This window comes from Ranitomeya imitator, chromosome 1, assembly GCF_032444005.1.
Source record: "Ranitomeya imitator isolate aRanImi1 chromosome 1, aRanImi1.pri, whole genome shotgun sequence".
NCBI classification, from domain to species: domain Eukaryota; kingdom Metazoa; phylum Chordata; class Amphibia; order Anura; family Dendrobatidae; genus Ranitomeya; species Ranitomeya imitator.
The window spans coordinates 940,072,558-940,097,304 of NC_091282.1; the positions used below are offsets into that span (position 1 = coordinate 940,072,558).

The window sequence follows — 24,747 nt, forward strand, 5'->3', positions numbered from 1 at the left end:
AGCCCCCATATAGTAACCAAGAGCTGTATCACATTTACAGCACCACTCTAGCATTTTTTTTTTATTTCACTGCTGGAGCGGTGCTGAAAATCCAAGTCCGCTGCCCCCAGTCTGATACTCACCTTCTGGCGTCTTCATCTGTTTTAGGCTCTGCTCGGCTCCGTCTCCTGCAGTTTGTGACCTGTCCGCGGCTCCAGTGTTTCATGGAGCAGCGCAGAGGTCACTAATCAATGTGAGTCTATGGGAGCCTCGCTCTGGCCTCTTTCTCACTCTCAGGCTCTGTGCACATGTTGCGGATTTGGCTGCGGATCCGCAGCAGTTTTCCATGCGGTGTACAGTACCATGTAAACCTATGGAAAACATGGTGCAGAAAATACCGCGTGGAAACGCTGCATTGTATTTTCTGCAGCATGTCAATTCCTTGTGCGGATTCTGCAGCATTTTACACCTGTTCCTGTATAGGAATCCGCTGGTGTAAAAACGCAGGCGAAATCCTCACAAAAAACGCAGGAAATCCGCGGTAAATCCACAGGTAAAATGTAGCATGTTTACGTGTGGATTTTGCAAAAACGGTGCGGGAAAATCCGCAACGTGTGCACATAGCCTCATAGTCCTACATTGAGCGCTTGTGACATAGCTTCTACCTTTTGGCCAGTCAGAAGCTGCGCTCACAAGTTTGAGCTGTGGAACTGCAACAGTGCCACAAAATAGTGAATACACCGGAGGATGAGTAAATGACCGGGGATGGGGACTTGCGCTTAAAATACCACTCCAGTAGTGGAAAAAAAACCCTGCTAGAGTGGTGCTTTAATAATTATAGTAATAAATTGCTTATTATTAAAAGTTGATAAAGGCTTGGAATAAATGTCTGCAGTCACTTTATGTGACTGCAGACTGCCAAATCATGACAGGGAGCTGCGGGCCCATCATACTGTGTATAAGGGAGCTGCGGGCCCATCATACTGTGTATAAGGAAGCTGTGGCCCCATCATACTGTGTATAAGGAAGCTGTGGCCCCATCATACTGTGTATAAGGAAGCTGTGGCCCCATCATACTGTGTATAAGGAAGCTGTGACCCATCATACTGTGTATAAGGGAGCTGCGGGCTCATCATACTGTGTATAGGGGAGCTGCGGGCCCATCATACTGTGTATAAGGGAGCTGTGGCCCCATCATACTGTGTATAAGGAAGCTGTGGCCCATCATACTGTGTATAGGGGAGCTGCAGGCCCATCATACTGTGTATAGGGGAGCTGTGGCCCCATCATACTGTGTATAAGGGAGCTGCGGGCCCATCATACTGTGTATAAATAAGCTGTGGCCACATCATACTGTGTATAAGGGAGCTGCGGGCTCATCATACTGTGTACAGGAGAACTGTGAAGCTGTGGCCACATCATACTGTGTACAGGAGAACTGTGAGGGACATCATACTGTTTGACGGAAGCTGCAGGCCCATAATACTGTGTATAAGGGAGCTGTGGACCCACCATACTGTGTACAGGGAACTGTGATGGCATATTGTGCATATGGGAGCTGTTGGCCCATTACACTGTATATACGGGAGCTCTGGGGGGCATTATACTTTGTATAGTGGAGTTCTGTCAGCATTATACTGTGTAAAGGGGAGCAGTGAGAACATCATATGGTGTATGGGGGAGTTATAGAATCATCATACTGTGTATAGGGCAGCTGTGGGGGCCTTATACTGTGTATAGGGAAGCTTTGAGCTCACCATAATGTGTATAGGGGAGCTGTGGGGACCTTATACTGTGTATATGGAAGCTTTGAGCTCACTGTGCATTATGGAGCAGTTCATGAGGGAACTTAGGGGACATTATTAAATGTAAAGTGGACACTTAAGCATTACTGTATTGTTATAGGGGCACTCAGAGTATTGCAACCATCAAAGTTGCATATCGTCACAATATGACGGTAAAATCAATGTTCGTTTTTGTATATAGATTTATTTTCAATAACAGAGCGGTCATATTCTGAGGTTCTACTATATTCACAATTAGAATGCAACCATAGGTGTAATCAGGGTTAGCTGGTTGGGGCCCACTCAGATGTTTTGCCCCCCCTAAGTTGAAACCCTAGCTACGCCTCTGAATCCTGGTGATCTAGTAGTGGAGAATGAGGAGACAAAGATAAATCATACTGAAATCAAACAAATTAATGAAGGATGTGAATCCACCTATGAACGTAAATAACAAAAGGGAGGTGCGAACACAGGTTTATAGATATGAAGCCAGAATGTGTCCAACAAGATATTTTTGTCCCTAGCAACAGCTCAGAGACAGGGATGCAAATAATTTAATATAATAGTATTTCAATATTTTTCTATTGTAGAGGTAAAGACTAGGTCATATTTGGACAGTCCAGAGATAGTAAAACTGGAAAATATAAGAATAAATGGGAAGAATATATACGTACATCTCATTTTGATGACAGTTCCCCCTGGAGGAGTAACATTTGTTTTGGTTTCTAATTAGTAACGGGTATCATAAAAGCACAAAAATTGAGTGACTTTTGCATCACGGAATACGTTCACCCTGGTTCTGTACTGGTTGTGGATGATGAGGATAAGGATAAGGAGGAGGATAACACCAAACAGACCAAATCAGGAAGCGGATACCCATGTGTGGTTGGGAATAAGTGCATGACAATACACCTCCACAAAAAAGACAATGTATTTGAGGTCATGTTTCGCTGTTTTCATTCGGTGGTGTACAGAAATTTTGCCCAATCCAGCCTTTGTTCATTTTTATTAGAGTCAGCCTGTCAGTATTGTCAGTTGACAGGTTGATACGCTTATCTGTTTTAATTCCACCAGCAGCACTAAAAACCCGCTCTGACAGAATGCTAGCATCTAGTAGAGAGCTAGTTCGTGCCACATATCCAGGTTGGATACCCAATAATTAAAAGGCACAGAGGAATCACGGAGGATGTTTGTATGATCTGCAAGGTACTCCCTCAGCATCTTCCCAAACATTGCACTTCTTGTGCCAGCATACCTTGCCTCTGTGCCAGAACGATGGGTGGGTCTGAGAAAACTGTCCCAAAACTTTGCCATTGTTCCCCTGCTTGAGCTGGATTGTACTTCTGTCTCTCTCACTTGGACTCCTTGGTTGTAAAACAAACTCTGACGTCTGCTGCTATCGTTCTCACATGGGAATTTCTTCAGCAATTCCACTACAAGGACCCTCTGGTACAGCAACATTTTTGTACACCTGTCTGCCTCTGGAAGAAGAGATTGAAAGTTCTCCTTGTAGCATGGGTCTAGAAGTGTCACCAACCAGTAATGAGTCTCAGTGAAAATTTTAATAACGCGAGGGTCACGGGAAACACAGAGCAACATCAACATAAAGTCAGCCATGCGTGTCAGATTGCTAGCAGGCAACACTTCCGTATCCTCACCAACAAGATGACTGACCATGCTGTCATCCTCTTCCTCCTCCTCCTCTTCCTCATCCTCCTCCTCCTAGTTCCTGTCCTCAGGCCATTCCCACTGAACAGACGGTATGACAGCTGTGCTTGTAGTACCGTCTATAGTGCATTAAAGTAGCTCCTGTTCTTCCTCCTTCTCCTCATTGTCTACCAATCCATGTTGCGACAACATGAGGCTGAGCTGAGTCCATCACAAGGTCCGACTGGGTCCCAGCTTTCACTATGTTAACCCAGTGTGCCATCAGTGGGATGTGCCATTCCTGCCCCCAAGCACTTGTCCATGTGTCAATGGTTAGGTGGAATTTCCCAGTAACAGCATTGTTGAGGGCACAGGTAATGTTGAGAGACACATGCTGGTGTAATGTCGGTATGGCACACCGGGAGAAAGAGTTGGGACTGTGGACCGAGTACCTTGGGATGGCTGCTGCCATCAGGTTGCGGAAAGCTTCCGTCTCAATGAGCCTAAAAGGCAACATTTCAAGCACAAGCAGAAGAGAAATGTTAAGTACTGTGAACTGATTGGCATTGGCTTTGTTATTTCCGCTTGGGTTCCAATGACTGGGGTATAGACAATTGAAGGCTGGGCTGGGACAAGGATGTGGTTGGGCTTGATGATGGTGCTGGCTGACTGTGGGCAACTGTTATGATCCGGTGACCTTGGAGCAGCATGAAAACTTCACTGGAGTAGGTGGTAACTATACTGACCGCAAACCTGATCTTAACACCACAACTAGAAGTAGCCGTGGGTTGTACCTAACAAACCCTAGACACCTCGTCACAGCCGGAGGACTAGATACCCCTATAGATAGAAATAGGAATACTACCTTGCCTCAGAGCAGAACCCCAAAGGATAGGCAGCCCCCCACAAATATTGGCTGTGAGTAGGAGAGGAAAGACAAACACAGGCAGAAAGCAGGATTTAGCACAAGAGCCCACTCTAGCTAAAATAGCAAAGGATAGGACAGCGTGCTGTGCGGTCAGTATTAAAACCCTTCCAAAAATATCCACAGCAGATTATACAAAAACTTCCTCCATCTAACTAAAGACGTGGAACGTATATTTGCAACTCCAGAGACTCCTACACTCAGAGCAGGAATACAATAAAAAAACAAGCACACAGCTTGTGTGCCAAAGAAAAAGAAACAGACACTTATCTTTGCTGAATTGGCAGCTAAGCAGGAGAAGCCAGACAGAGATCCAACACTTCCCTAGAAACATTGACAACTGGCAAGGACTAATGTGTCCTGCAAACCTAAATACCCCAGTCAGAATTGCAATCAGCAGATACACCTGTCCAGGACTGCAGCCCAGAGACAACTGCATTACCACCTACAACCACCGGAGGGAGCCCAAAAGCAGAATTCACAACAGGTGCAGGGCCCGAGACATCTTCACTGTCACGGTGAACTGAAGATTGGCTTCTATGCAAAACAGTGGAAGAAACAGTGTTGTCACCTGCAGGCAGTGTTCCAGGAGCCTGGGGTTCGGCCCACAAAGTCGATTGCTTTGCTGCCATGTGCTTAATCATACTGGTGGTGGTCAGGCTGGTAGTTTTATTAACCCTGCTGATGCGGGCATGTCAAGTGCTGCAAGTGGCCTGTTTGGGGTTATCGGCAGAGTCTTTAAAAAATAACCAGACTCAGGAAGATCTAACAGTTGGAATGGCAACTTCCTTTATGTTGGTGTTACGCGGAATGGATGCACGCCTTCTGTCTGTGGCCACCACACTACTTCTTCCTGCTTGTTGGGGTGATATGCTTCCTTCCCCATGTGTGCTGCTGTCCTTGCTCTGCATGTCCTCATGCCAGGTTGGATCAGTCACTATGTCATCCACCACCTTGTCTTCCATATCCACACCCTGCTCCTCCTCCTGACTTTCTGACAATTGTGTCTCATCATCGTCCACCTCTTTTGACACTTTCCCACCATCGCCTTTGTGTGACCATGGCTGTTCAAATGTTTGGGCATCGCTACATGCGATCTCATCAGGCCCCACTTCAAGTTGACCGGCCGAGAGTCCAGAATCTTTAAAGTGACAACTAAACAGCACTTCGGAGTGTCCAAGTGTGTAATCAGTTGTCTCAGGGCACTCGGCATGGTGTGAGGAAGGAGGATCAGGGTGAGTAATATCTGTTCCACAATCACAGCTGCTCAAACTTGATGGTGGTGGTGGGAGACATGGTGGTGGTGGTGGTGGCTAAGTGACTGGAAGCTTTATCCGCTATCCAACCAACAACCATTTCACACTGCTCTGGCTTCAATAGTGGAGTGCTGCAGTCCTCTAGAAACTGGACCAGGCAGGTCGAGCATGAAGATGTGGGTCTTTGCTTTCGACCACTTTCAGCTTGGTCACGTCCTCGTCCTCTGCATGCAGCATCAGCATCATATCCTCTTCCCCATCCCTTGCCTTGCCCATTTTAAATGGACTACTGAAATATGTGAAAACCTCAATACAAATGAATTTATTTGTAGAATAATTATATGTGGCCAGTATGCTTGCTAAGCGAAGATTTGTTCATCACAGATACACTAGGCCTCAGCCTGAGATAACAGACTGTATTTTTTTTAATGTTTTTGAAGATTTTTTGAAAACAATGAAAAATGAGTAGAACAAGGCTAGCAGACAGAACTATGCAACATATGCCTACCAATAAAAGATTTTTCAACCGCAGATACACCAGGCCTCAGCCTGAGAAAAAAGACTGTATACTTTTTTTGTTTTTGGAGATTTTTTGAAAACATAAAAAAATGAGTAGATCAAGGCCAGCAGACAGAACTATGCAATGTATGCCTGCCAATAAAAGATTTTTCCACCACAGATACACCAGGCCTCAGCCTGACATAACAGACTGTATTAATTATTTTTATGTTTGTTGGTAATTATTTTTGAAAAAAATAAAAAATGAGTGGAACAAGGCTAGCAGACAGAACTATGCAACGTATGCCTGCCAATAAAAGATTTTTCAACCACAGCCATCAACTTGAGATAACAGACTGATATAAATGTGGATTTGATGTTTTGGGCACACCAAAATTGTGTCAAAAAGTTTGCTATGACACACAAAAAAAAGGAGTACTAAAACTGAATTATATTTTGCGCAATGATATGCGATGCGTGTGGCATATAACTCACAGTGATAAATCTAAGAACTGTAGCTAAATATTTTTGGGCCAGCTACAAATTTTTGGGGCAGCAAAATGGTGTCCAAAAATGTTGTAAGACACTACAAAATATTAGATAGCACCAAAAAAAAAAGGACAGATCTTTTGCCCGGGGCAAAAAAAAAAGAATTATAAGATTTGCACGCTCTTCTATTACAATGACCTGGCTGTGGTCTGCAGCATGACCAAGCAAATAAATGTAGAAAAAAGGGGGCTATGGATTCCTTTAGAATAAAATGAGCAGGTATAAGCAGGAAAAAAAATGCCACGGATAAATGCAGCTAGGTATATGAAAAATAAGCAGCAGCAGACAGGAATGGAGTTTTTGGAGGTATGCAATGAGATCTATGTATTTACATATAGTGCCTCCAGGCCTTGCTCTGATGTGGATATGTGCACATCAACCTACCTACCTACCAAGCGCTGCAATCTCAGGTCAGGACCCCCGAATTAGCCCTAAAAAGATTGTTAGTTTCTCTGGATTTGTGGACTGCACAAGAGCAGACCCACACTAACTATTAAAACCATGATTCTGACCTTATCTCAGCAGCAGGGTGGCGTCCGGTCTCTTATAGACCTGATGATGCTGTGTGGCCAGCCAATCACTGTAATACCGCAACAAAGATGGCTGTGGCATTACAGTGCATGGCAGACAATCACTGCATTGTCATTGGTGCTCTAAATAGCGCCAGAATTGCAGGGCGGAGACCCGAGCTCCCGCCGAATAATCCTGGAAATACGCGATGCTCGCCGAGTACACCGAGCACAGTAATACTCAGGTGAGTATCGAGTAGTGGCGACTCGAGCACATTCGCTCATCACTAGTGTTTATGTGTATCCAATGTATACATGCATATGTAGTGTTATTACGGGTGCACATTGTCTAGTAAATATGTGCATATTTTATGCTTGGTTACATGTGTGTGCTATGCAATTTATATATGTGCATATAATGTGTAAATATTTGCATAATGTATATGTTTATTTTCTATTTGTGTGTATGATTGTATAATGTGCTTTTGTGTGTATAATGAGTATTTGTTTGACTAAAAAGTAAATACATGTGCCTGCTTGTGTGTGTATGTACTGGAGGGAAATTATTTTTATTTAGTTTTACAGCACCATTAATTAAAGGGTACTGTACATGTGAAAAGGGTTACAACATGACATATATATAACATAAAGAGAATAAAGTAAACTGATAAACCGGTATACAGGGAGAGGGGAGCCCTAGTACGCATCCTACATGGGGGCCCTTTGTGGCTTTTGTCTGCCCCTGCTTTGTAGCACACTTACCGCAGTTTATTTATAATAATCTTAAAATCTTTTCTTTTCTTTCAGATTATAGCCACAGGAATCTGCAGGTCAGATGAACATTTCTTAAGTGGGGCATTGGATATCAAATTTCCCATTATATTAGGGCATGAAGGTGCTGGGATAGTGGAAAGTGTGGGATCTAGTGTAACTGGCATTAAACCAGGTAACTTTTACTTTTTATCTATGCTGTACTATGTACACTGATTAGCAAAAGGGTAACAATGTTTTTCACTTTTGTCTTTGTCTCCTATATCTTACCATCCACTACAGCCTCGAACGTGAGACTACTATTATTTTATAAAAAATCATCTTGGCTATCTCATACATAAATTTGACCTGCAACTATTTAGCATATGATTAGTTAAGCAGATACTTGTCATGTCAATTCATTGTTACTGTTTTCTCCAGGTGGTGGAAAAATCTTTTTTTCTTCTTCTATACTACAAATTACAACCTGTTCTCACATTCCCTAATAGCTCAGTGTGTTATTAGGTTGATTCCTAAGAGAAAAGGTCACTGGTTCGAATTGAGGAGCAGTCATGAAGAAGATTTCACAAGAAAACAGAAACAGCATCACGCAGCTAATCGATAGCGGTCTCTCGGCCAAGAAAATTGCTAAGCTGCATCATGTGAGTGCCATGACAGTTGGAAGAATACAAAATGAAGTCCGACCATGCAAATATCGGAGTCAACAAGTGAGCTCATCACAAGCTCTATCAGTTCTGGCATGACAAACACGGCAGTGGAGGTGGCTCATATGCTTTGTAATAGTGAGATCACAGATTCCATGCAAGTACTGTGTGGCACACCCTACAGAAATCCGGAATGGTGGCCCCAAAAAAGCCGATGATGCCTTGACTATAATATCATCATAAGAAGTGTAGGCTCAGGTTTGCATAAAAGTACGAAAAGTGAACAGTAGGAGATTGAAAGCGGTTGATTTGGAGTGATGAGATGAAAGTCAATAGATTAGGCTCTGATGGGTGCAAATGGGTCTCAAAGAAACAAAAGAAAAAGGGAATAACTGGTCGACAAATTGAAGGAACTGTCAAATTTGGTGGAGGAAGCCTGATGATATGGGTTGTTTTGACAGCCAAAGGCGTTGGATACTTGACCAGGATCAATGGTGGTCACAATTCTCACCTATATGTGAGTATCCTACAAGACAAGTTACTTTGCATGCTTGAGTACTATGGGCAGGGAAAAGATGACATTATGTTAAAGCAGGACAATGACCCAAAGTATACACCGAGATTGGCGAAAAAATGGTTCAATGACAATGAAGTAAAGGTGCTGGATTGGCCCACACAGTCCCAACACCCCAACCCAATCGAACACTTGTGTGGATAGTTGAATAAAAGCTGAATACATATGTGAGTCGACCAGTATACACCAACTTTGGGAATGTTCAGAATAGTCCTGGAATCAGATATCGGTCAAGACATGCTTGAATCTGATTGAGAGGATGCCCAGGAAAATTTAGGCAGCGTTGAAAGCCAAAGGTTGATTTACACAATACTAACAAAATAATAAAAAATAAAATTTAGACTTTTAGTAGCAAAACAGTAACAATGCAGAGAAACTGCAAGAATCTGCATAACTAATCATATGCTAAATAGTTGCAAGTCAAATTCATGTATGAGATACCCAAGATGATTGTCTATAAAATGATGGAGTCTCACATTTGAAGAAGTAGAGTGTGGTGAGATATTGAGCCAAAAAGTCAAAAGTTCAAAACATTGTTACCCTTTTGCTCATCAGTGCAGTTTCAGTATTTAATGCAAGGTTTAGCTTTCAAAGTGAAAAACATGCAAACTGCACATCTAAATAATGTTGCAAACAGTAATCTTGTTTAGCACTCAATCTCAAAATTTTCCAAATACAAAAACAGCCATATTGAGTCATTAAAAAGATATGAAAAACACACAAGTTTATAAACAGGACATCCAGCAAAAATTCCTATGCGTTTTGAACCTAGAAATATGTAAAGTTCTTAGACATGGCATAATAGTACCGTAAGTCTCTTATTGGTCAATTTATATATATGAACTGAATGACTTCATTAACCCCTTAGCGACCGCCGATATGCCTTTTAACGGCGGCCGCTAAGGGTACTTAAACCACAGCGCCGTTAATTAACGGCGCTGTGGAAAAAGTCCATAGCGCCCCCCAGAGGCCGATTTTCTCCGGGGTCTCGGCTGCCGAGGGTAGCCGAGACCCCAGAGAACATGATTCGGGGGGTTTTTAACCCACCCCGCATTTGCGATCGCCGGTAATTAACCATTTACCGGCGATCGCAAAAAAAAAAAAAGCGATCTCTTTTTAATTTCTCTGTCCTCCGATGTGATCGCACATCGGAGGACAGAGAAAAGGGGTCCCAGGTGGCCCCCCAATACTCACCTAGCTCCCCCGATGCGCCTCGTGTCTCCCGGTGGGCGCCGCCATCTTCAAAATGGCGGGCGCATGCGCAGTGCGCCCGCCGGCCGGCACCGGGAGAATCTTTGGGGTCTCGGCTGCCGGAGGTAGCCGAGACCCCAAAGAGCATGATCGGGGTCGGTATTACCGACCCCTGTTTTGCGATCGCCGGTAATTAACTGTTTACCGGCGACCGCAAAAAAAAAAAAAAAGTAATGTGTAATTCTCTGTCCTCTGATGTGATCGCACATCAGAGGACAGAGAAATAGGGGGATTCGGGGACCCTAGCATACTCACTTAGGTCCCTGGATCCTCTTGCTGCTCCTCCTGGCCGCCGACAGCAGAACATGGCGGACGCATGCCCAGTGCGCCCGCCATCTGTCTCCATCTGCCGGCCGGCAGGAGAACAGCAGTTGGGGCTAAAATTAGGGGTAGGGTTAGGGTTAGGGGTAGGGTTAGGGTTAGGGTTAGGGGTAGGGTTAGGGGTAGGGTTAGGGGTAGAGTTAGGGGTAGGGGTAGGGTTAGGGTTAGGGGTAGGGTTAGGGGTAGGGTTAGGGGTAGGGTTAGGGCTAGGGTTGGGGCTAAATATAGGGTTTGGGTTGGGGCTAAATTTAGGGTTAGGGTTGGGGCTAAATTTAGGGTTAGGCTTCTTTCACACTTACGTCGGTACGGGGCCGTCGCAATGCGTCGGCCCGACATACCGACGCACGTTGTGAAAATTGTGCACAACGTGGGCAGCAGCTGTAGTTTTTCAACGCATCCGCTGCCCAATCTATGTCCTGGGGAGGAGGGGGCGGAGTTACGGCCACGCATGTGCGGTCAGAAATGGCGGATGCGACGTACAAAAAAACGTTTCATTGAACTTTTTTTGTGCCGACGCTCCGCCAAAACACAACTGATCCAGTGCACGACGGACGCGACGTGTGGCCATCCGTCGGCAATACAAGTCTATGGGCAAAAAACGCATCCTGCGGGCACATTTGCAGGATCCGTTTCTTGTCCAAAACGACGGATTGCGACGGAATGCCAAACGACGCAAGTGTGAAAGTAGCCCTAGGGCTAGGGTTAGGGTTGGGGCTAAAGTTAGGGCTAGGGTTGGGGCTAAAGTTAGGGTTAGAGCTGGGATTAGGGTTAGGGTTTGGATTAGGGTTGGTATTAGGGTTAGGGTTGGCATTAGGGTTACGCTTGGGATTAGGGTTAGGTTTGGGATTAGGGTTAAGGTTAGGGTTGTGATTGGGGGTGTATTGGGATTAGGGTTAGGTTTGAGGTTAGGGTTGAGATTAGGATTAGGGGTGTGTTGGATTTAGGGTTTTGATTAGGGTTATGGTTAGGGTTGACATTAGGGTTGTTTTGGGGTAAGGGTTGTGATTATGGTTAGGGTTAGTGATTAGTATTATGGATGAGGTTGGGATTAGGGTTAGGGGTGTGTTGGGGTTAGGGTTGGAGCTAGAATTGGGGGGTTTCCACTGTTTAGGTACATCAGGGGGTCTCCAAACACGACAGCCAATTTTGCGCTCAAAAAGTCAAATGGTGCTCCCTCCCTTCTGAGCTCTGCCGTGCGCCCAAACAGTGGGTTACCCCCACATATGGGGCATCAGCGTACTCGGGATAAATTGGACAACAACTTCTGGGGTCCAATTTCTCTTGTTACCCTTGTGAAAATAAAAACTTGGGGGCTACAAAATCTTTTTTGTGAAAAAAAAAAATATTTTTTATTTTCACGACTCTGCATTCTAAACTTCTGTGAAGCACTTGGGCATTCAAAGTTCTCACCACACATCTAGATAAGTTCCTTGGGGGGTCTAGTTTCCAAAATGGGGTCACTTGTGGGGGGTTACTACAGTTTAGGTACATCAGGGGCTCTGCAATCGCAACATAATGCCCACAGACCATTCTATCAAAGTCTGCATTCCAAAAAGGCGCTCCTTCCCTTCCGAGCTCTGCCGTGCGCCCAAACAGTGGTTTACCCCCATATATGGCGCATCAGCATACTCGGGATAAATTGGACAACAACTATTGCAGTCCAATTTCTCCTGTTACCCTTGTGAAAATAAAAACTTGGGGGCTACAATATCTTTTTTGTGGAAAAAAAAATATTTTTTATTTTCACGACTCTGCATTCTAAACTTCTGTGAAGCACTTGGGCATTCAAAGTTCTCACCACACATCTAGATAAGTTCCTTGGGGGGTCTAGTTTCCAAAATGGGGTCACTTGTGGAGGGTTTCTACTGGTTAGGTACATCAGGGGCTCTGCAAACGCAACATAATACCGCAGACCATTCTATCAAAGTCTGTATTCCAAAACGGCGCTCCTTCCTTCCGAGCTCTGCCGTGCGCCCAAACAGTGGTTTACCCCCACATATGGCGCATCAGCATACTCAGGACAAATTGGACAACAACTTTTGGGGTCCAATTTCTCTTGTTACCCTTGTGAAAATAAAAATTTGGTGGCTAAAATATCTTTTTTGTGGAAAAAAAAATATTTTTTATTTTCACGGCTCTGCATTATAAACTTCTGTGAAGCACTTGGGCATTCAAGGTTCTCACCACACATCTAGATAAGTTCCATGGGGGGTCTAGTTTCCAAAATGGGGTCACTTGTGGGGGATTTCTACTGTTTAGGCACATCAGGGGCTCTCCAAACGCGACATGGCGTCCGATCTCAATTCCAGCCAATTCTACATTGAAAAAGTAAAACAGCACTCTTTCTCTTCCAAGCTCTGCGGTGCGCCCAAACAGTGGTTTACCCCCACATATTGGGTATCGACGTACTCAGGAGAAATTGCACAACAACTTTAGTGGTCTAATTTCTCCTGTTACCCTTGTGAAAATAATAATTTGTGGGCAAAAAGATCATTTTTGTAGAAAAAATGCAATTTTTTTTTTCACGGCTCTATGTTATAAACTTCTGTGAAGCACATGGGGGTTCAAAGTGCTCGCCACACATCTAGATAAGTTCCTTAAGGGGTCTAGTTTCCAAAATGGTGTCACTTGTGGGGGGTTTCCACTGTTTAGGCACATCAGGGGCTCTCCAAACGCGACATGGCGTCCAATCTCAATTCCAGCCAATTCAACATTGAAAAAGTAAAACGGCGCTCCTTCACTTCCAAGCTCTGCGGTGCGCCCAAACAGTGGTTTACCCTCACATATGGGGTATCGACGTATTCAGGAGAAATCGCACAACAACTTTTGTGGTCTAATTTCTCCTGTTACCCTTGTGAAAATAAGAATTTGTGGGCGAAAAGATCATTTTTGTGTAAACAAAAGCGATTTTTTGTTTTCACGGCTCTACATTATAAACTTCTGTGAAGCACTTGGGGGTTCAAAGTGCTCACCACACATCTAGATAAGTTCCTTAAGGGGTCTAGTTTCCAAAATGGTGTCACTTGTGGGGAGTTTCCACTGTTTAGGCACATCAGGGGCTCTCTAAATGTGACATGGTGTCCGATCTCAATTCCTGCCAATTCTGCATTGAAAAAGTCAAACGGCGCTCCTTCACTTCTAAGTTCTGCGGTGCGCCCAAACAGTGGTTTACCCCCACATATGGTGTATTGGCGTATTCAGGAGAAATTGCATAACAAAATTTATGGTTACATTTCTGTTTTTACACTTGTGAAAATAAAAAAAATGGTTCTGAATTAAGATGTTTACAAAAAAAAGTTAAATGTTCATTTTTTCCTTCCACATTGTTTCAGTTCCTGTGAAGCACGTAAAGGGTTAATAAACTTCTTGAATGTGGTTTTGAGAACCTTGAGGGGTGTAGTTTTTAGAATGGTGTCACACTTCATTATTTTCTATCATATAGACCCCTCAAAATGACTTCAAATGTGATGTGGTCCCTAAAAATAAATGGTGTTGTAAAAATGAGAAATTGCTGGTCAACTTTTAACCCTTATAACTCCCTAACAAAAAAAAATTTTGTTTCCAAAATTGTGCTGATGTAAAGTAGACATGTGGGAAATGTTATTTATTAACTATTTTTCATGACATATCTCTCTGATTTAAGGGCATAAAAATACAAAGTTTGAAAATTGCAAAATTTTAAAAATTTTCGCCATATTTCCGTTTTTTTCATAAATAATCGCAAGTAATATCGAAGAAATGTTACCACTAACATGAAGTACAATATGTCATGAAAAAACATTCTCAGAATCAGCGGGATCCGTTGAAGCGTTCCAGAGTTATAACCTCATAAAGTGACGTGGTCAGAATTGCAAAAATTGGCCTGGTCATTAAGTACCAAATTGGCTCTGTCACTAAGGGGTTAAAGAAGTTCTGCCCAAACTGGCTGTGTATATATTCAATTGTTGAACAAGCTACTATTACAGTATGTACCATGAAATACACTGTATAGGGAAACATTACAAAAATAACATTAATAGTATGAGAGAAAATAGAGAAGAAAACTACCGTAAATATTATATATTTATTTTATACAATAATTTCAAATTACTATTTACATATATGCAAATTGCCCCTTCAGAGATGAAGAGGACTAGAATAGTGATGAGTAGTGTTGAGCATTCCGATACTGCAAATATCGAGTATCGGCCGATATTCGCTGTATCAGAGTTCCGATACTGAGTTCTGATACTTTTACAATATCGAATACCGGAATCAGAAGTTCCTATAGTGCAATGATGCACTATAATGGAGTGTGGGTGGTGCGTGGGCGGAGACTGCGTGGTGTGTGCGGGCGGGGTCTGTGCGTGACCGTGGGGGGTCTGTGCAGGCCTGCCGGGGGTCTGTGTGGGCTGCCGGGGGTCTGTGCGGGCCTGCCAGGGGACTTTGCGGGCTGCCAGGGGTCTGTGTGGGCTGCAGGGGGTCTGTGCGGACCTCTTGGGGTTCTATGCGGGCTGCTGGAGGTCTGAGCGGGCTGCAGGGGGTCTGTGCGGGCCTCCTGGGGGTCTGTGCAGGCTGCCGGGGTTCTGTGCGGGCCTGCCGGGAGTCTGTACAGGCCTCTCGGGGGTCTTTGTGTCTGTGTGCAGGCATTGTCCGATGGGACTACAAATCCCATCAGGCTATGCCTGCTACAATGACAGTGATTGACACATTAGCCAATAATGGGACAGTAGTAGTCCTATCATCCGGTTACTGTGTTTAATGTAAAAAAAAAACACACAAACATACTACATACTATATACAACATACTACATACATGCATACAACATACTACATACATACAACATACATACTACATACATAGATACTACATACATACTTACTACATACATACTGTGAGGTGCCAAGGGGAGAAGTACTAGAAAACAGATATGTTTCTCCCCGTTTCATTTCATATGTATCACGGTATTGATTGTGAAGCTGTTTATTTCTCTGTAATCCGGTCCTGGTTTCTTTAGTGATCAGCCTGAAAGCTCTGGTGCTTCCCTTCCACACATACGATCCAGCTTTTGCTTCAGCTGATATAATCAAGGAACTGCTGGGATCTCAGTCTCTCATCTGCTGGTCTGGGAGCTGACACAGTAAGGTTGCACAAACTTCTTTCTTGTTGTATAGGTTTATTTTGCAGTTAGTATCTTGTTGTTAGTTAGTGGCCAGACGGCCTTAGACATTTTATTTCATGTTTGGCACGTGTAACATTGTACGGCAAATGTGTACAATAAATACACCTGACACATACCTGTGTGGAACTCGCTAGCCTGCTATTGTTCGTTGTGACTCCATAGCCACCTGCTTGGGCCAAAGCAGAGATCCCTGATGAGCTATATTCCCACAAATGGTGGAGAATGCGGGCATAGTGGCTGTTGGACTGTGACTGCAGATAAAGTGCTCTGTGTATGTCCTGGCTGAAAGCTCATGTGCTTTTGAAGAGCCAAGAGTCCAGTAATATGGAGTAACTAGTGAAACAGTTATTGCAGGCAAATGTGCAACAACAGCAGACCAATACTTACTTCCAGCAAGCCCTGGACCAGCAAAACCAGATTCAGCAAGAGCAGTTGAATGCAATAAAGCAGGCTTTGATTCGGCAGCCCCGAGATGAGAGGGATCATGCACAAAGTGTTGCTGGTGCACGGAAAGCCGTACAAAAAACCCTGCTTAAAATGACTGCTGACAATGATGTAGAAGCGTATCTCACCGTATTTGAACGTATTGCAGAACGTGAGCATTTACCGGTGGACACGTGGGCTGAAGTGGTTGCGCCATTTCTGAGTGGAGATCCACAAAAGGCCTATTACGATTTAAGTGGAGTGGATGCTATGGACTATACCAAATTAAAAAGCGAAATCCTGGCAAGGCTGGGAGTAAACACATATGTACGAGCACAGAGGGTACATTTATGGACTTTTGTGGAAGATCAGCCAGCCCGCTCACAAATGCATGATCTTATCCATCTAGTAAAAAAATGGCTGCAACCAGAGATTTTGACATCTGCAGAGATGGTGGAACGTGTTGTTCTAGACAAGTACCTGCGGTCCTTGCCCCCTAAGTTACAGAGGTGGGTTGGACAAGGTGACCCATATACAGCCGACCAGTTGGTGAATATGGTCGAACGCTACAATGCTTCCGAAAGCCTACTCCAAGGGACGTTATCACCTCGCTGGGCTCCCAAGAAATCGCCAGAAAATACTGCGAGACCTACTTCATCTTCAAAAGAAGAGAACGTTGCAATAAAGGGTAGCAGACCCACAAAGAACTATGGTGGCGGTACAGTCTCACAGCAATTCAGCAGACCCTATCAGGCGTCTCCAGCGAGGAAGCAAGGACCTATACAATGTTGGCGATGTCGCGGGCTTGGCCATGTAGCAGCTAACTGCCCAATGACTACAGAGCCAATGGACTGTAACGCTATGAGACGCCTTTCGTTATATGTACAGTCAGTCTGTGTTGCAGAGGTCCTCACAGGAAATGAACAACACGTGTGTTGCCTTGAGGTCGACGGCCATAGTGTGAATGCCGTCTTGGATTCCGGCAGTCAAGTAACTCTGGTACATGCCAGTTTGGTGGACCCTAGAGCCCTAACGAACTCAACCCTGGGCATTAGTTGCATCCATGGCGATATAAAAAACTACCCCACTGCCTGGGTCACCCTTGCCACGCCAGTAGGAACCAAAAGACATCAAGCGGCAGTCCTAAAGTCTATGGGACATGATGTAATATTGGGGAGAGACTTTCCCTTATTTTGGGACTTGTGGAACCTTAAAAATGGCATGAGCACTCTAGTTGAGGAGGGTGCCGTGGGGCTAACCCCTGAGCTATTGCAGCAAGAGGGGGGGGAGTCCATCTCAGAGGTAACTCCAGAATCTGTAGACTCACCTCTGGCTGTATATGCAGGCGATGCAAGTGAACTAGAGGAGGCTATAGAAGTGCCAGGTCTTGAGGTGGCCCGTGGTAAGTTCGGGACCGCTCAACACCAGGACCCTACTCTGGCAAGGGCATGGGAAAATGTAAAGGTCTCTGAGGGAAGACCATTGTACCCAGGGGCTCAAAATGAGTTCCCACACCTAGCTGTGCAACAGGGTATGCTGTATCATATAGACAAAGTGCGGGGGGTGGCGGTAGAGCAACTAGTGGTGCCCAAGTCCTTTCACCAGGTAGTTTTGGAACTGGCACATAAACATCCCTTGGGGGGACACCTGGCCGGAGAAAAAACAAAACACCATATTCTGCAGCGTTTCTTTTGGCCGGGTCTAGGGGTTGACGTGACCCGGTATTGTCAGTCCTGTCCTACGTGTCAATTGACCACACCTATGTCACATTTTAGAAGCCCCCTTGTGCCCTTACCAATAATAGAGGTGCCCTTCGAGAGGATAGCAATGGATATAGTGGGTCCATTAGTTAAATCTGCCAGGGGACATCAGTACATTTTGGTAGTACTAGATTATGCCACTCGTTACCCTGAAGCAGTGCTTCTGTGGAATGCCAATGCGAAAGCAATTTCAAAGGAGCTTGTTAATATGTTTTCTCGCACCGGCATTCCGAAAGAAATACTAACAGATCAGGGAACCCCCTTTATGTCTCGAATACTTAAGGACTTGTGTAAGCTACTAAAAATCTCCCACTTGCGTACTTCAGTATATCACCCTCAGGGTATGTGCACACGTCAGGTTTTTTTCCTGACAAAATCCGGAGAAATATGCCAGAAAATCGCGTTTTTTTCCGCGCGTTTTTCTCGCGTTTTTCTCGCGTTTTTTGCGCGGATTTTTTGCGGATTTTTTGCGTTTTTTTTTTTCCTGAATGCATGAAATCCGCAGAAAATCCGCAAAAAGAATGAGCATGGCCATTCTTTTTGCGGATTGCGTTTTTTCTGCGGAAAAAAACGCATACATCTGCACAAAAAATGCGGAATGCATTCTAAATGATAGGATGCATAATTTGAGCGTTTTTTATGCGGATTTATAGCGTTTTTATCGGGAAAATCCGCAAAAAAAACACGAAAAATCCGGACGTGTGCACATACCCTCAGACTGACGGGTTGGTGGAGCGATTTAATAAAACCCTGAAGGGAATGTTGAAAAGGGTGGTAGATAAGGACGGGAGGGATTGGGATGCTCTCCTACCATATCTCCTGTTCGCTATACGGGAAGTACCCCAATCCTCCACAGGCTTTTCGCCTTTTGAGTTAGTTTACGGGCGATGTCCTAGAGGCCTGTTAGATATTGCTAAAGAGACTTGGGAACAAGAGGTGACTCCTTATCGCAGTGTAATTGAACACGTAATGCTTATGCAAGATAGAATTGAGGCGGTCATGCCAATAGTTAAAGAATGTTTAGAACGTGCGCAACAGGCCCAAAGCACGGTATATAACCGAGCGGCTAAAACACGAGTCTTTCAACCCGGAGACAGGGTGTTAGTATTAGTACCCACTGTAGAAAATAAATTTCTTGCGAAGTGGCAGGGCCCATACGAGGTGTTGGAGAGAATAGGTGAAGTGAATTATAAGATATATCAACCAGACAAGAGGAAAACCGAACAAATCTACCACATAAACTTGCTTAAGGCCTGGCGGGATAGGGAGAGTCTAATGACAAAAGCCACCCTTAATGATGGACCTCGTAGGGCACCCCAATCTGTGGTAAATGACCCCCAGGTAGCATTGCCAGAGGTGGGTATTGCAGAGACACTATCCGAAAGTCAGAAACGAGAGACTAAGGAATTTATACAGAAAAACGCAGAGGTTTTTTCAGAGCTTCCTGGTCGTACTCACTTAATTAAACACGACATTGTTACTGATCCACAGGTCCGTGTACGACTAAAACCATATCGAATTCCGGAGGCTCGGAGACAAGCCATTGCCCAGGAAGTCGAGAAAATGTTAGAACTTGGAGTCATTGAAGAGTCCCGGAGTGATTGGGCTAGCCCAATCGTGCTAGTGCCCAAACCCGATGGGACTATTAGGTTTTGTAATGATTTTCGGAAATTAAATGAGGTATCAAAATTCGATGCCTACCCGATGCCGAGAGTTGATGAACTTATAGAGAGACTGGGTTCGGCCAGGTACATATCTACTATCGACTTAACAAAAGGTTATTGGCAGATTCCCCTCACGGATTCAGCCAAAGAGAAAACGGCCTTTGTAACGCCCCAGGGACTGTTCCAGTACCGTGATATGCCATTTGGGTTGCATGGTGCTGCAGCCACCTTCCAACGTCTAATAGATATTGTCCTTAAACCCCACGTCCGGTATGCGTCCGCATACTTGGACGATATCATTGTCTTTAGTGATGACTGGAACACACATTTGTCAAAAGTACAAGCCGTCTTAGACTCGATAAAAACTGCTGAGTTAACTGCCAATCCTAAGAAATGTACCTTGGGATTGGAAGAGGCTCGCTATCTGGGATATAGCATAGGGCGAGGAGTCGTAAAGCCACAGACCAATAAAGTGGACGCTATTCAGAATTGGCCACGACCGACAACAAAAAACAGGTCGGAGCCTTTTTAGGGATCGTTGGCTATTATAGGCGCTTCATTAAAAATTTTGCCACCTTCGCGGCCCCTCTCACAGAGCTTACCAAGGGCTCAAAATCTATCACAATAAAGTGGAACGCAGAAGCAGAGAAGGCCTTTCAGTATTTGAAAACGGTCCTCTGTGACCAACCAGTGTTGGTTGCCCCTGACTTTAAACGGGAGTTTATTGTCCAAACGGACGCCTCTGGTGTCGGCCTCGGTGCAGTGTTGTCACAGGAAGTGAATGGCGAGGAACACCCAGTAAGCTATCTGAGTAGGAAGCTTACCAGGGCAGAAAAGAATTATAGCGTGGTTGAGCGCGAAGCCCTGGCTGTGAAATGGGCCCTATTCACCTTACGCTATTATTTACTAGGTCGCCAATTTAGGCTAGTAACGGACCATTCACCCCTAACATGGATGTCCCGCGCAAAAGAGGGCAATGCGAGGGTGACACGCTGGTTCTTGGCATTACAACCTTTTAACTTTTCCGTTGAGCACAGGGCAGGCGCAGCGCATGGGAATGCAGATGCGTTATCCAGAACACACTGCTTAGTGACTCATCGTGTCCGACCCTACTGGCTCGAACAAAGGAAGGGGGTATGTGAGGTGCCAAGGGGAGAAGTACTAGAAAACAGATATGTTTCTCCCCGTTTCATTTCATATGTATTACGGTATTGATTGTGAAGCTGTTTATTTCTCTGTAATCCGGTCCTGGTTTCTTTAGTGATCAGCCTGAAAGCTCTGGTGCTTCCCTTCCACACATACGATCCAGCTTTTGCTTCAGCTGATATAATCAAGGAACTGCTGGGATCTCAGTCTCTCATCTGCTGGTCTGGGAGCTGACACAGTAAGGTTGCACAAACTTCTTTCTTGTTGTATAGGTTTATTTTGCAGTTAGTATCTTGTTGTTAGTTAGTGGCCAGACGGCCTTAGACATTTTATTTCACGTTTGGCACGTGTAACATTGTACGGCAAATGTGTACAATAAATACACCTGACACATACCTGTGTGGAACTCGCTAGCCTGCTATTGTTCGTTGTGACTCCATAGCCACCTGCTTGGGCCAAAGCAGAGATCCCTGATGAGCTATATTCCCACAATACATACAACATACATACAACATACTACAGACATACAACATACATACAACATGCATAATACATACAACATACATACAACATACTACAAGCATACTACATGCATACAACATACATACTACATACATACAACATACATACTACATGAATACAACATACATACTACATACATCAACATACTACATACATACTACATACATACATACAACATACATACAACATACTACACACATACTACATACATACAACATACTACATACATACTGCATACAATACAATCATACATTACATACAATACAGACATACAGTACATATAACATAGAGTACATAATCACATTACTTGTCTCTTTGTTCCCCGAAGCCAGAGTCATCTGTAAAAAATATTAAAATAACAAACAATATACTCCCTGATCCGCAGAAATCCACGAGTGTCCCTCGACGATCTCCCGTGGAGAACGGCAGTATCAGCTGATGTGACCGCTCTCTAGGGGCTCCAGGAATACAATGACGGGAGGAAGGTATCCTTCCGCACTGTATTCCTCCGCCGCTGTAAAAAAATAGTCCCTAATCTCACTTTTGGCATTGCTGTGTGAGAAAGTTCCCACACAGCTTTTGCCATAAAGTGAGACCAGGGAACTATAGTAACCTCTCAGTGATGCACTGCAGGAGCCATTGCCTCCGGTCAGTGTGTCACTGAAGGTCCTATAGAGCAGTGACATCACCCAATGTCACTGTTCTATAGGGGAGATCGTCGTGGGACACTCGTTATGAATTGAACTACGGCGGACAGGTAGTATACGGTTTATTATTTTACCTTTTTTTTGCAGGCACTGAAGTATGGTAAGTATGGTTAAATTAAGAATATGAAAATACTTTTTTCTGGCTGTGTCTTTAATTTTTTTTAACTCTTTCACTACTGTAGGAATAATAATGGATAGGCGTCTTATTGACACCTCTCCGTTATTAACCCGGCTTAATGTCACCTTACAATAGCAAGGTGACATTAACCCCTTATTACCCCATATCCCACCGCTACACGGGAGTGGGAAGAGAGGGGCTAAGTGCCGGAATTGGCGCATCTTACAGATGCGCCATTTCTGGGGTGGCTGCGGGCTAGTATTTGTAGCCGGCGGGCCAATATCCAAGGCCCCTCTCTAGGCTTTGAATATCAGCCCGCAGCTGTCTGCGTAACGTTTCTGGCTATAAAATATAGGGGGACCCCACGTCATTTTTTTGGGGGGTTCCCTTATTTTAATAGCCAGTAAAGGCTACCCAGACAGCTGAGGGCTGACATTCATAGCCTGGGAGGGGCCATGGGTATTACCTCCTTCCCAGGCTACAAATATTGGCCCCGGCCGTCGGCTTTCCACCTCTGGTGCGGGAGCCCACATCGTTTCTTTCCCGTTTTTTTTCTTTAAGTTCATTTACCAACATCGTCCTATCTATAGATATATCTAGCTATAGATATAACTATAGATACATATATGTTTCTATCCATATATCTATCTGGCTAATTTCATACATCAGGTTTTTGCCGTCAGGCACAATCCGGCGAGTTTTGAAAAAAAACAATCTGTTTTTTTATGCTGGATCCGTTTTTTCTCATAGTTGTGTTAGCGCCTGATGGCCACAAGTTTCATCCATTTTTTGCCGGATCCATCATAAAAGCTGTTTACGCCGGACGGAAAACACATACAGAGGAACGTTTTTTCTGTCCAGTGAAAAAACGCACAGCGATGGATCCGGCAAAAAACGTTTGAAACTGAGATGTGAAATGATGAATCTGACCTTCGAATCCGTTTTTTCATGCATGTTTCCATTCCAATCATGCACATTTTCAGTTTATTTATTTAAAAACTGCATCAAAATCGTGCAAAACCGCATCAAAAACTGCATCAAAACTGCACCAAAACTGCATCATAATTGCACCAAAAACTGCACCAAAACTGCACCAAAAACCACACCAAAAACTCCATCAAAACTGCACCACTTTTTGATGCAGGTTTGGATGCAGTTTTTGGTGCAGTTTTTGATGCCGTTTTGATGTGTTTTTGATGCAGTTTTGGTGCAGTTTTTGGTGCTCTTTTTGTGCGGTTTTGATGCAGTTTTTGGAAATAAATAAATAAACAAAAAATGTTCATGATTTGAATGGAAACATGCATTAAAAAATGGATTCGGAGGCCGGATTCATCATTTCACATCTCAGTTTCATACGTTTTTCACCGGATCCGTCGCTGTGCGTTTTGTCGCCAGACAGAAAAACCGTTCCTCTGTATTTGTTTTCCGTCTGGCGGAAGCAGCTTTTTTGACAGACCGGCAAAAAACAGATGAAACAAGTGGCCATCAGGCGCCATCCGGCGCTAATACAACTGTATGAGAAAAATGGATCCAGCAGAATAAAAAACGGATCTTTTTTTCAAAACTCACCGGATTGTGCCTGACGGCAAAAACCTGATGTGTGAAATTAGCCAGATACTGTAGATATATGGATAGAAACATATATGTATCTATAGATATATCTATAGATAGATATATATATAGATAGGCCGATGTTGGTAAATGAACATAAAGAAAAAAACGGGAAAAAAAACGATGTGGCCTCCCGTGCAATTTTCTATGCCAGAGGGGGAAAGCCAATGGCCGGGGGCCAATATTTGTAGCCTGGGAAGGGGGTAATACCCATGGCCCCTCCAATGCTATGAATATCAGCCCGCAGCTGTCTGCGTAGCCTTTACTGGCTATTAAAATAGGGGAACCCACCCAAAAAATGACGTGGGGTCCCCCTATATTTTATAGCCAGAGAAGCTACCTAGACAGCTGCGGGCTGATATTGATAGCCTAGGGAGAGGCCATGGATATTGCCCCCACCCTCCCCCCGGCTACAAATACCAACCCGCAGCCACCACAGAAATGGCGCATCTGTAAGATGCACCAATTCCAGCACTTAGCCCCTTTCTTCCCACTCCCGTGTAGCGGTGGGATATGGGGTAATAAGGGGTTAATGTCACCTTGCTATTGTAAGGTGATATTAAGCCGGGTTAATAATGGAGAGGCATCAATAAGACGCCTATCCATTATTAATCCTACAGTAGTGAAAGGGTTAAAAAAAAATAAAGACACAGCCAGAAAAAAGTATTTTAATATTCTTAATTTAACCATACTTACCATACTTCAGCGCCTGCAAAAAAACGTAAAATAATAACCCGTATACTACATGTCCGCTGTAGTCCAATTAATAACAAGTGTCCCACGACGATCTCCCCATAGAATATTGACATCGGGTGATGTCACTGCTCTATAGGACCTTCAGTGACACACTGACAGGAGACAATGGCTCCTGCAGTGCCTCACTGAGAGGTTACTATAGTTTACTGGTCTCACTTTATGGCAAAAGC

At 44.2% G+C, this 24,747-nt stretch overlaps 1 protein-coding gene across 2 annotated transcripts in view; it reads left to right on the forward strand.

The window, feature by feature from the left end:
- The window catches only part of LOC138655749 (alcohol dehydrogenase 1-like), a 169,412-nt gene that overhangs the window by 84,581 nt on the left and 60,084 nt on the right, over positions 1–24,747 (forward strand). For both annotated transcript variants that reach the window (XR_011316730.1, XM_069743619.1), the window contains exon 3: positions 7,955–8,093. Coding sequence is in view for 1 of the 2 variants with exons in the window: in XM_069743619.1 (XP_069599720.1) it covers positions 7,955–8,093 (139 nt within the window). In the remaining variant the exon portion in view is untranslated. The remainder of the gene's footprint in view (positions 1–7,954; positions 8,094–24,747) is intronic.